Genomic DNA, 12722 nt, shown 5'->3' with positions numbered 1-12722 from the left:
CTGTCCCACTGTCATAAGCTTCAGAGGAACAGCCGTGTTAGTCTGTATTCGCAAAAAGAAAAGGAGGACTTGTGGATGAAGTGAGCTGTAGCTCACGAAAGCTCATGCTCAAATAAATTGGTTAGTCTCTAAGGTGCCACAAGTCCTCCTTTTCTTTTTGTCATAAGCTTGACTCTTTAGTTTCTGCACACACACCATCCTGCCATAGGGCTAGCCCACCTCTTGGAGGGATGGGGGTGCTCCCCTGCAGCAGCTGTGTCAACCCCTCCTCACCCTGGCACTGCATGCCAGAAACTTCTGAATACCTGCTGGTCCTTTCTCCTCCAATGAGACCCCCAGGCTGGCCCCCCATCCCTCCCTCTTCATAGTACCCCCAGCACCCCATCCATCCCTTCCCATCCAGGCTTGGCTCGCAGATCCCCAGCCCCCCACCTCTTCCTCCCCACCCAGGCTAGCCCCTCCAGTCCATCCCTCCTGCCTCACCTAGGCTGGACACCATCCATCCCTCCCTCCCTCCCTCTCCACGGCACCTTAGCCCCCCCTCCATCCATCCATCCTTCCCCAGCCAGGCTGGGCCCCCCAGCATCCCACCCCTTCCCACCCTCCCCCACAAGCTTGGTCCCCAACCCCCACCCCTTCCCCCCAGGCTGGACCCCCATCCCTCCCTCTCCATAGCACCCTAGCCCCATCCCTCCCTCCCCACCCAGGCTGCCCCCAGCCCCTCCCCCAGACAGCAGGACCCTCCCCTGGCTGCCCCACCAGCACCCCCCAATCCCTCTCCCCTCCCAGGCTGCCCCCCCAGCACCCCCCAATCCCTCTCCCCACCCAGGCAGCCCCCCCCAATCCCTCTCCCCACCCAGGCTGCCCCTGGCCCCTCCCCCAGACAGCAGGACCCTCCCCTGGCTGCCCCACCAGCACCCTCCAATCCCTCTCCCCACCCAGGCTGCCCCCAGCCCCTCCCCCAGACAGCAGGACCCTCCCCTGGCTGCCCCACCAGCACCCTCCAATCCCTCTCCCCACCCAGGCTGCCCCCAGCCCCTCCCCCAGACAGCAGGACCCTCCCCTGGCTGCCCCACCAGCACCCTCCAATCCCTCTCCCCACCCAGGCTGCCCCCCCCAATCCCTCTCCCCACCCAGGCTGCCCCCCCCAGCACCCCCCAATCCCTCTCCCCACCCAGGCAGCCCCCCCCAATCCCTCTCCCCACCCAGGCTGCCCCTGGCCCCTCCCCCAGACAGCAGGACCCTCCCCTGGCTGCCCCCCCAGCACCCTCCAATCCCTCTCCCCACCCAGGCTGCCCCCCCATCCCTCTCCCCACCCAGGCTGGCCCCCCCAGCACTCCCTAATCCCTCTCCCCACCCAGGCTGCCCCCGGCCCCTCCCCCAGACAGCAGGACCCTCCCCTGGCTGCCCCCCCTCACATCTCGCACTCACCATCCTCTACCTACGCGGCTCCCGGGTTACCATGGGCAACTGCGTCATGCGCGCCGCCTCCTACGTACAGCGTCACCCTTCTCCGCGGCACGCACGTCGCACGAGCGGCAGCGGGGCCGGGTCGGACACAGATTCCGGCCCCTGCCGGCCGCGTCGTGCCCCTCCTCGGCGCATGCGTATTAAACCTCCTTGGCTCCCGTCCCGGGTCCTGCGCTGGTGCTGGCAAGGGGGGGAGGGGAGCGGCCGGCTCTGACTGGCTGACAGGGGCCACGCCTGAGGGAGCGGGGCGGGGAAAGCCACGTGGGCCCGAGCGAGGGAGAGGGGCTCTGGCCTGGGGGCCGCAGCAGGTAGGGGGCCGGGGGCCCTGGGATATGCAAACCCCGGAGAGCTGGGGGGCGCGGTGCAATGGGAGGGGGGGCAGAGGGGTGCAGGGCAGTGCAATGGGGGGCACCGGGTAAACCCCAGGAGGTCAGAGTGCGGTGTAATGGGGGGCGGGGCAAGCCCCCCCGGGGGTCTGAGGGGGGGGGCAGTGCGGGGCAAGCCCCCCCCCGGGGGTCTGAGGGGGGGGCAGTGCGGGGCAAGCCCCCCCCGGGGGTCTGAGGGGGGGGCAGTGCGGGGCAGGGCAAGCCCCCCAGAGTCTGAAGGGGGGGGCGGGGCAGGGCAAGCCCCCGGGGGTCTGAAGGGGGGGCGGGGCAGGGCAGGGCAAGCCCCCGGGGTCTGAAGGGGGGGCGGGGCAGGGCAGGGCAAGCCCCCGGGGGTCTGAAGGGGGGGGCGGGGCAGGGCAAGCCCCCCCGCGGGTCTGAAGGGGGGGGCAGTGCGGGGCAAGCCCCCCCGCGGGTCTGAAGGGGGGGGCAGTGCGGTGCAACCCCCCCCGGGGGTCTGAAGGGGGGGGCAGTGCGGGGCAGGGCAAGCCCCCCCGGGGGTCTGAAGGGGGGGGCAGTGCGGGGCAGGGCAAGCCCCCCCGGGGGTCTGAAGGGGGGGGCAGTGCGGGGCAGGGCAAGCCCCCCCGGGGGTCTGAAGGGGGGGGCAGTGCGGGGCAGGGCAAGCCCCCCCGGGGGTCTGAAGGGGGGGGCAGTGCGGGGCAGGGCAAGCCCCCCGGGGTCTGAAGGGGGGGGAGTGCAGTGTGAGGCAGGGCAAGGTTCCAGGGCTCTGAAATGGGGGGGCGGGGCAGGGCAAGCCGCCGGGGGTCTGAAGGGGGGGGAGTGCAGTGTGAGGCAGGGCAAGGTTCCAGGGCTCTGAAATGGGGGGGCAGTGCAGTGCTGTGGGGATTGCAATGTAAAGCCCAGGAGGTCTGAAAGGGAAGCGCAGTGCTTTGGGGGAGGGGAGTGCAGTGTTTACCCTGTTGGGGGGTGGATGGGGGAGGGGAGGGGAAGGGGGGTGTGCAGTGCTGGGTAGAAACCAAGTGATCAGAGAGGAGTGTAGTGGTTTTGGTGGAGGGGAGGGCGCTGTATATAGCCCAGAGAATCTGAGAGGACATGGCAGGTGCAGCATAAGCTGTGTGTGGAGACAGGGACGTTATCGGAGAGGGACTAGGAAGGGGAGTACAGTGCAAAGCCTAGGGTATCCAAGGGGGACGGGGGCGGGCAGTGCAGTTTCATGGGGGTGGGTGTAGAGTGAAAACCCCGAGGGGAGCTGAGAGAGCCAGGGCAGGGCTGTGCAATAGGCGCAGCCTTGGCAGAGTGGAGGGGACTAGATAAGCTCAGACAGGCGGGGAGAAGTGGAGTTGTAGAACCTGGAAAGGGGCCAGTGGGGAGAGCCAAAGGGGTGTGGGTGTGGTGTGGGCAAAACAACAGGCTGTGACCTAGGAAGGTAACTTTGGTTGCTGTATTTTGGATGGACCCATGGCAGTGAGTAATCCCAATGGGAGCTGGTCAGCGGCTGGGCCAGAGTTTCTGCTATCAGGACGCACACGAGGGTCTTTGTCCAAACCCTAAAGCTTTTTCTTCCACAATGTTTCAGAGTGCCTGAGTTGATGGCTGGGGCTTAAGTGATTGACAGGGAGCAAGCAGAGATTTCCTCTGACACCTTTTACCTGCTGTAACCTGGGTCACATCAGGCTAACCATGGGTGCCCAGATGCAGCCTCATGCAAGGAAGCGGGGAAGAGGGAGTGTGTGTTGGCCTGGGCTAGCCAGTTGGGTGTGGGAGAACCTGCCACACGTCACTGTTGTAGGTGATGGAGGGTTGAGACTTGAAACTGTAGCTCATTGAAACCATGCAAGCGAAACCCTCTGTTGCAAGAGAAGGAATCTTCTGAAACCCAATCCAGCGGGAAGAGTTGACAGCCCTGGGAATATAGCAACTGGTGGCTCTCTCAACAGACTCTGGGCATAATGAAGGGGAGCAAAGCAAGCTCCTGGATCATCTGAAATCTCTCAAAGCGAGTCGCTAAGTGGCTGGGTTCTCTGTGTTTATTTAAACCAGTTTTCTGAAAAATGCAGCCCCCTCTGTTCCCCCTCGCCCTGCCACAGTAGCTGTTTCAAGCTCTGTTAGGTTAACGGCATTTTGATCACATCAGTTGCTTGATGGAATGTTTCTGCTGTGTCCATGGTAACTTTTCTGGACCTTTCCAAGTGGCTGAATGTTGATTTGAGCCAGTTTCTCCTTTGATGGAACTGAAAGGAAATGTCCTTTCCGGGCTTTGGACAACAGCCAGAGGTGGTGAAATCCTCACCTTGTTGCTCTCCCCCCTCATCCCTGCCGGGGCTACCCACCCACATCCCCTTCCTCTCTCCTTGCTTACTGATGCTTTTTCTACACAGAAAGAGAGATGTTGAATTAGATTGTTGTTTTCCGTGGTTCACTGAAAGGAAAGTAAGGGGGAATCTCTAACCTCCTTGGGGGGGAGGGCAGCTGCTGTTGGGGTGAGGGACTGGTTCACTGTGTCCACCCCATCCAAAGGTGGGGGGAAAGGCATAAAATCAGCCAAAGCATCATTAAAACTTAGTCACAATGTTGGACAAAGCAAACGCTCTACAATGAAAATGTTCTGAGCTAAATACATCCTTAGCATCATGGCATCAGTGGCATTGCACCAGTGAGGTGTTGGGGTTCATTACATCAGTTTCCCTCAGCCCTGATCTCCATCTGTCTGGTTTACACCTTCATTCTCTCTTTCAGAGCCTGTATAGCTCCCCTCCCCTCAGACTCCTCTTTCAAAGCTCTCCTTTAAATTAACTCTTTGCCTGCCATTGTTCCCTCCAGCCAAGAATCTCAAAGACCTTTAAATCACTCATGTTTGTAACTCATGACTCTCCCATATGGTAGATAATCCCCATTTTTAGAGATGAAGAAACTGGCAGCACAGAGAGGGCAGAGCTAGGGATAGATAGGATAGAACCCAGGAGGCCTGACAGCAAGCTTTGCACGTTCACTGCAAAACCATCAGTCCCTTCTTTCTTCAAGATGTTTTGTCTTTTCTGATTTGGCTTTTCTCCCTGGTCTGCTTTTACCATCAGTGTTTTCTGTCTATTTCTTCCTTCACTGCTAGGTGTATCTCTTCCATAGCTGCTTCTCCTTCCCCATGGACTTTAAAGTTTTTAGAATCCTAGAACTGCAGGGGTGGAAGGAACTCAAGAAGTCATCAAGTCCAGTCCCTTGTGCTGAGCTGGGCCCAAGTTAACCACCCTTGAGACACGAGTTTGCCCAATCTGGTCTTTAAAACCTCCAGTGATAGGTTGTGGAAGCCTATTCCAGAGTTTAACTACTATGGTTAGAAAGTTATTCCTAAAATCTAACACTCAATCTTCCTTGCTGCAGATGAAGCCCATTACTTCTTGCCCTGCCTTCAGTGGATTTGGAGAACAATTGATCACAATCCTCTTTATAACAGTCCTTAACGTATTTGAAGACTGTTACCAGGTCTTCCCTTGGTATTCTTTTCCCAGTTTTTTTAACCTTTCCTCATAGGTGAGGTTTTCTAGACCTTTTATCATTGTTGTTGCTCTCCTGTGGACTCTGTCCAGTTTGTTCCCTTCTTTCCTAAAGTGTGGTACCCAGAATTGGACACAGTACTCCAGCTGGGGCCTCACCAGTGCTGAGTAGAGCGGGACAAAACAATTACCTCCTATGTCTCACATTCAGTGCTTCCTTTAATGTGGCCCAGAATATTTGGCCTTTTTTGCAGCTGCGTCATATTGGTGACTCTTATTCAATTTGTAATACACTATAACCCCAGATACTTAGTAGTAGTACCACCTAGCCAATTATTTCCCATTTGTAGTTGTGTATTTGATTTTTTTCCCCCCTTCCTAAGTGAAGTACTTTGCACTTGTCTTTTATTGAATTTCATGTTGTAGAATTCAGACCAATTCTTCAATTTGTCAAGATCATTTTTAATTCAAATCCTGTCCTCCAAACTGCAGGCAGCCCTTCTCACAAGAGTGTCATCTGCACATTTTGTAAGCATACTCTCCACTCCATTATCCAAGTCATCAGTGAAAATATTGAATAGTGCTGGACTCAGGACTGACCACTGTGGGATCCCGCAAGCTACTGCCTACCGGTTTGACAGCAAACCATTGACTGCTCTGAGTACAGTCTTCCAACCAGGTGTGCACTCATCTTACATTAATTTCATCTAGACCACATTTCCCTGGCTTGCTTATGGGAGTGTCATGTTGTACTGTGTCAAACACCACCTTCTTCCCCTGATTAAATCCCATTGAAATGAATGCATGGGTCTCATTGACTTCAGTGGGCTTTGGATCAGTCCCCTGGTGAATGGAATACCCTGTGCATGTTGAGAGGATGATGCACATTTATAAAAGAAGTTTAATATTTATTCAGAGGTCAAGCTCAGCACCGAGACCTGTAAGCTTGATTCAGTTTGGTGGACTGTTTTCTAGCATTGCAAGGGCAAGTCACATTCCCCTGCACAGTACAGGGTCGTTGGACTCTCTATGAAGTCCTGATTAATAATTAGGATCCTTCGTGGGCTTTAACTTGGGACAAACTGACAAGCAAAGTGATTATTTCATTTTCCAGTCTGTCTTATTTTTCCTTCCCTCCCCCAATATTTTCACCACCAGAACCAGACTCGGAAGCTGCACCTGTGTTTCGAGTGACTTCCCCTCCTCTCACACGCCCCCCCCCCCCAACTATGCCCAAGGAAGCTACATGATATTGGCAGGGCCAGTTGCTCAGCTCCTGCCTCCCTGCTCTAGTCACTGGACTGCACTGCTTCTGGATTTGCACACTGCCCAACCTTTCATCCCTCTCCCTTGATTGCATCTCTCTCCTGCCGTTGCTTTGGCCAGTTCCTGCTCACCAGAGGGATCTCTGCCACTCAGAGGTGGCTGTACATGGGTGGCTCTCCAGGAGCTGTGAAGACGAGGTGGGAGACAACCTGTAGGTGAGGTGCTCTGTAGCTGGCTGGCTGAATGGAAGCCACTGCAGGAGTGGAGCGAAGAGAATGTGGCTGGTGGCTCAAAAGGACGTTGTCTGTTTCCTGCTCCCCAGCATCATCCCCAGCCAGTAGAGCATGGCAGCTGTCTCCTCCCGTTTTGAGGCTACACCCCTTCCTTCCATTGAGACCTCTAGACCAGTCAGCAATGTATCCAGGACAACAGCACTGGGCAGCTGCTGAAGTAATTTATGCTGCAGCCCTCATGGCCCCAGTGGGTGATGCCAGTCCATTTAAAAATGCACCCATGTTGGCACGTGGTAAAATGAGTGCTGTCAAGTGCATTGGTCGAGTATGGGTTTGGCATGGGGCGTCCCCATCCCTAGTGACCACTGAAGTTAGCCAGGTTGCCATGTTTTGAGATTGTCTGATAAATGGTAAGTTAGGATTCCCGCTGCTACACTGGAACTATCAGTGACAATGGATCTATCCACAGGATTTTGGAATTAGTCAGCCACGGGACACGTGCTTCTTGGGATGTCCGAAACTGGGCTGCACAGTGCTCTGTGGGGACCGATACTGCCCCAGCGAGGATGGAGAAGAGGAACTGAGAATCCGTTTCTCTCTCTCATTCCTGTGATTCCCTGAGGCCCTGCAGTGTGACAACTCTCCCAGGCGTGGCGTTAGGAACATCTGTTACTGGGAAGTAGTAGATTGTTAGATGCCAAACACCCATAGGTGTGGGTTCCATTGCATAGCTCAAAGGAGGGCTTAGACTAGACATAGTCTGTGTCGGAAATGGATCTGGAGAAACGTTCATTTAAAACATAACACGGCTCCATGGATGATCCCCAACGCTGCCACTGTCTGGCTTCGTGACCTTTGTCTGTAAAATGGGGAGAGCAAAACTTGCTTCTCGTTGTCGACTGCAGGGAGATCTGCAGGTAGGAAAAGCTGTGTTGGTGCCAAGTCTTAGCAGGCTATTTTGCTTTATAAAATCTGAGAGCAGATCACCGCCCTGTTCCTTTTGTGAGCCTTGTCCATCATTTCAAGGTTCAAGTCTTCATGGTTCAAGTCCATGAAACTCTCAGCCAGTCGCAGTCAGTTACGTGGCTACTTTAAAGCCAAACAATAACTTAATTCTAAAATAAATAGTATATGCCCAGGTGGCATCCTCAAGGTAAGAGCTAGCAGCTCGGATTGGGCTCAAGGTTAATCCGTTCTTAAACCTACAAGCTTGGGGTGCGTTGTGTTTAAGTTCTCCCATTCCTATCACTTCATCTTTGCCAGTAGAGAAAGTGGTACCACGGGCTTAATTTGTCTTGTAAGTGGTGATTCTAAGGGGGCAGCAGAATCCTTCCAATCCAAAGGATCCTCATATTGCTCCTTTTCTGAATTGGGCCATCAGGGTCACCCCCTTCCCCGAATATCAATACTTGGCTATTTCATATGGCTTTTCTCATCTTCAGAGCATTGCACAAACATCAGTTCAACCTGGCAAGGCTGGTAAGTTTAATGATCCTCGTTAAGATGATAGGAAACAGTGAGGTACAGAAAGTTTAGGAGGACCTATACGTTTGTGTTGGAGTCATAATGTTAGAGAGAGAAATACTACCTGAAATTGTCATTGTAGGAGACTTTAATTTCCTGAGTATAGACTGGAGAGCAAATGCTTCTGACAGTTATTCCTGTATGTGATCATTTGCAGATTTTTAGTTGGTAACTAAGGTTTTTTATTTCAAAAGGGCAGATCTTGGGGGAATTAAGTGAAGTTAACTGACCTGAAAAGCTCAGAGATTTCAATGTGCAGGACGGGCTTGGAATTTTTTTTTAAGTCTTGAGGTACAAATTCCACATCGTTTTTGCGTCCCAGCATGGGGGAGAAAAACTTGTGGAGAAGCTCTCCAGTTCTAGCTGGTTGAAGAACCAGCTCAGAAAGGATATTAGGAGTAAACAGAGCCTACGAGAACAAGAGAAAGAGATTGATCAGCAAACAGAAGCTCCATGTTGGTGTTGAAAGTGTAGGGAGAAAGTGAAACTCGCCAAAAGTAGTTAGACCTTGCAAATGACATTAAAACAAATAGTAAAAGATGCTTTGGCTATATAAATAAAAAGAGCAAGAAAAGAAGTGGGGTTGCCATGCAGTGATGATGGGGTAGAAATTAAGTTTACACTAGGTATGGTCCAAAACTTTGCCTCAGTTTTTAGCAAGGCCGGGGATGGAGAACATGGGGTGACAAAGGCAGGATGACTAGTGTGAATGAGCATCTAGAAATGGAAATAACCACATCTGAGGTAGGAAGCAAAGCTCAAAGAGTTTAACGTGTTCTGGTTGGGGACCCAGATAATCGTCATTCCAGAACACTGAAAGAATGGACACTTGAAACTAGAAGTCCAGTAGCAAGGATTTTTAATACATCTATCAAATTGGGTGTGGTAGAATATGAATGGAGAATAGCAAACATAGTGTCTATATTTAACAAAGTAGGCGGGGGGGAGGAACTGATCTGGGAAACCATAGACCCATTTGTCTGAGCTCAGCAGTATGCAAGGCTTTGGAACAAATTTTGAAGGAACAAAAAATTAACAACATAGAGGTCAAGGGAAAATGCGATGAAATGCAACACAGGGTTACCAAAAATAGTGCTGGATGAACCTGATATTTCTTTAAATAAGGGAAATGATGGGAAATTCGGTAGATCTAATCTATTTGGATGTCAATAAAGCATTTGATACAACGCCACAGGAAATTATTAGTTAAACTAGACAAGATGAGGATTAGTACAAAATTGTAAAATGTGTAAAGAAATCACTAAAGGGGAGATGGCAATGGTCGGTGCTGAAGGACTGTCGGGCTGGAGGGAGGTTTCTAGTGAAGTTCCTCAAGGTTCGTTCTTTCGTCTAATCTTTAATATTTTCATTCATGACCCGGGCATGAAAAGTAGGAGTGAGCTAGTGAAATCTACTGAAAACACAAAATTGGGAAGCACTGTCAATACAGAGGAAGATTGGAATATTATAGAAGAAGAACTGGATGATCTAGAAGACTGGAGTAATATTAAATGTTATCCTATTTCTAGTACAAAATGCAAGGTCATGCACTGAGGGTCTAATAAGTTCTGCTATCAACTGAGGGCTCTGCAGCTGAACGTGACAGAGAAAGACCTGGGTGTATTCATTGATCATAGGATGACTACAAGCTACCATTGTGATGTGGCTGTGAAAAAGGCAAATGCAATGCTAGGAGGTATGCTCGTAACGATGGGAAAGTATTAATACCATTGCACTGGGCAGGCGTCCTCTGAAAAACCAATCCAATTCTGCTCACCCACGTTCCAATTTCAGTTCCTCTTTTTTTGAACAGGTCCAGATCCAGGAGGTCCCTTCCAGGCCTATGTCACTATGATTAGAACTTTGGCTTTCCTAGCTCCTAGGCCAGTACTGCAACAATTGCTGGCTCTCTAGAATACAACAATGAGAATACTTGGCATTTATCAGCCAACAAGCTCAGAGGTTGCCCATCTTGCAGATTTTTCTTTAGAATGTCTGTCTTCTTGCGGGGTTTGATAACGACAAACCTACTGAGTCCATTAACCAAGCTGAAGGATCTTGTACACACTACAGGCCAAATAATTCCATATCCAGGGAAGTTATAAAGTCCACCAAGAATGGAGGAAGTTTGCAGTATTTACATAAGAACTTAAGATATTGGGTCAGACCAAAGGTCCATCCAGCCCAATATCCTGTTTGCCGACAGTGGCCAATGCCAGGTGCCCCAGAGGGAGTGAACCTAACAGGTAATGATCTAGTGATCTCTTCTGCCATCCATCTCCACCCTCTGACAAACAGAGGCCAGGGACACCATTCCTTACCCATCCTGGCTAATAGCCATTAATGGACTTAGCCTCCATGAATTTATTCAGTTCTCTTTTAAACCTTGTTATAGTCCTTGCCTTCACAACCTCCTCAGGCAACGAGTTCCACAGGTTGACTGTGCGCTGAGTGAAGGACTTCCTTTTATTTGTTTTAAACCTGCTACCCATTAATTTCATTTGGTGGCCCCTAGTTCTTATGTTATGGGAACAAGTAAATAACTTTTCCTTATTCACTTTCTCCACACCACTCATGATTTTATAGTCCTCTATCATATTCCCCCTTAGTCTCCTCTTTTCCAAGCTGAAAAGTCCTAGCCTCTTTAATCTCTCCTCCTATGGGACCTGTTCCAAACCCCTAATCATTTTAGTTGCCCTTTTCTGAACCTTTTTTAATGCCAGTATATCTTTTTGGGGATGAGGGGACCACATCTGTACACAGTATTCAAGATGTGGGTGTACCATGGATTTATATAAAGGCAATAAGATATTCTCTGTCTTATTCCCTTTTTTTAAATGATTCCTAACATCCAGTTTGCTTTTTGAATTGCCGCTGCACACTGCATGGATGTCTTCAGAGAACTATCCACAATGACTCCAAGATCTTTCTCCTGATTAGCTGTAGCTAAATTAGCCCCCATCATATTGGGGAAAAAATAACCCCAACTATACATACAATGTGCATTACTTTACATTTATCCACGTTAAATTTCATTTGCCATTTTGTTGCCCAATCACTTAGTTTTGTGAGATCTTTTTGAAGTTCTTCACAGTCTGCTTTGGTCTTAACTATCTTGAGCAGTGTAGTATCATCTGCAAACCTTGCTGCCTCGCTGTTTATAAACGGAGTGCACCGCTGGGCTAAAAGTCTCTGGCATAGGCCTGGGATCAAAGAAGTTACGAGCTCTGTTAGCACAGACTGCAAATTGCCCAAGCAAAATACCTTCAGCTGTCTCCTTTGGCTTTAAAAACACAGGGAAATTAATTGCAAAAAAGTGGTCTTGACCCAACACTAAACTTACAGTATCAAGTGCTCAGAAGGCCTGTGCTATACAGGGGGTCAGACTAGATGGTCACAGTGGTCCCTTCTGTCCTTGGAATCTATGAAAAAAAGATGACTAGGAATGCCAGGTTACGGCTTCTTCCTCAGTGTTGCTGAAATTCAGTGTCTTAGCTTCCGGTGTTCCTTGTTAAATATAAAACTTAGTATACTGCTTGCTTGTTAAATCCCCTAGTGAAACAAGCAGGATGTGCAATGTGCCAAAGATAACGTCCTAAGAGCAGCATTAACTTCTCCTGAAGTCTGCAAGCTTGAAAGTCTTTGATTAATTGGATAGTGTCCATGAAGGATGTGGACAGACCTATTTAAATGAATGCTAAACATTATCAACCTTAATATTGCAGTAGTGCTAAGTGGGGTTGGGGAGCGAGGTGCATCTGATGGCGCGATGTAAGGAAATAGTGTGTTGGTAAAGGATGCGCTATGAATTCACTCTCCTGCTGGGTAGCTAGGTGGCTCTGTTCCTGGCAGCAGGACAGAAATCTCTCTTTAAGGCAGAATGTATTTTTCAGGTGAACTTCCAGAGGGTTCCAATCCAGAAGTCCAGCGGCTTTGGACTTCTCTAGGAGTTTATCAGTGGGGAGTTTAAAAAAAAAATCCCAAATAAAGTGCCAGTGGGCAAAGCATTTGAAACCTCTACTATCCTGCAACATCAGAGCTTGGCTGACATTGGGCCAGGCTGGCTCAGGGGAACGGTTATGGGGCAAGGAGCTCTTCTCATTGTAGGTTGCTGGTTCAGTTCAAGGCAAAGGTCATGATGGCTCTGTGGTAGCTTCCATGCAATGAGCTCTGGGATCCTAGTACAGTTCCTAGGGAGCAGGTGTCAGTTGTAACACCACCCTCCCCCCATCCCCTCCGCCAGAGTTGGAAGGTCAGAGCAGAGAGGGCCGGGATTGAGGAGCCCAGACACTGAGCCTGGCAATGTTGCCAACTCCACATAGCAGGAAGTCACCAGACAGATCTTGAAAAGTCACTAGATGTAGCTGTTGAAGCACTCAAAAGGAGTCAAAAATGGC

At 50.9% G+C, this 12722-nt stretch overlaps 2 protein-coding genes across 5 annotated transcripts in view; one reads left to right on the top strand and one right to left on the bottom strand.

Moving 5' to 3' along the window:
• Positions 1 to 1594, bottom strand: part of ARL3 (ARF like GTPase 3) — a 38895-nt gene extending 37301 nt beyond the window's left edge. For both annotated transcript variants that reach the window (XM_078853881.1, XM_073354499.2), the window contains exon 1: positions 1432 to 1594. In XM_078853881.1, coding sequence (XP_078710007.1) covers positions 1432 to 1434 — 3 coding nt within the window. In that variant the 5' untranslated portion in view covers positions 1435 to 1594. The remainder of the gene's footprint in view (positions 1 to 1431) is intronic.
• Positions 1595 to 1712: 118 nt separating this feature from the next.
• Positions 1713 to 12722, top strand: part of SFXN2 (sideroflexin 2) — a 29426-nt gene continuing 18416 nt past the window's right edge. The window contains exon 1 of one of the 3 annotated variants that reach the window (XM_073354495.2): positions 1713 to 1778. The gene's annotated coding sequence lies outside the window, so the exon portion shown is untranslated. Of the gene's footprint in view, positions 1779 to 5456; positions 5982 to 7984; positions 10022 to 12722 lie in introns of those variants that run through there. The other 2 variants (XM_073354497.2, XM_073354496.2) reach the window with 2 other exon arrangements.

Source organism: Lepidochelys kempii, chromosome 7 (assembly GCF_965140285.1).
Source record: "Lepidochelys kempii isolate rLepKem1 chromosome 7, rLepKem1.hap1, whole genome shotgun sequence".
NCBI lineage: Eukaryota > Metazoa > Chordata > Testudines > Cheloniidae > Lepidochelys > Lepidochelys kempii.
The sequence above is the reverse complement of the archived record's forward strand: the minus strand, read 5'-3'. Positions and strand labels throughout refer to the sequence as shown.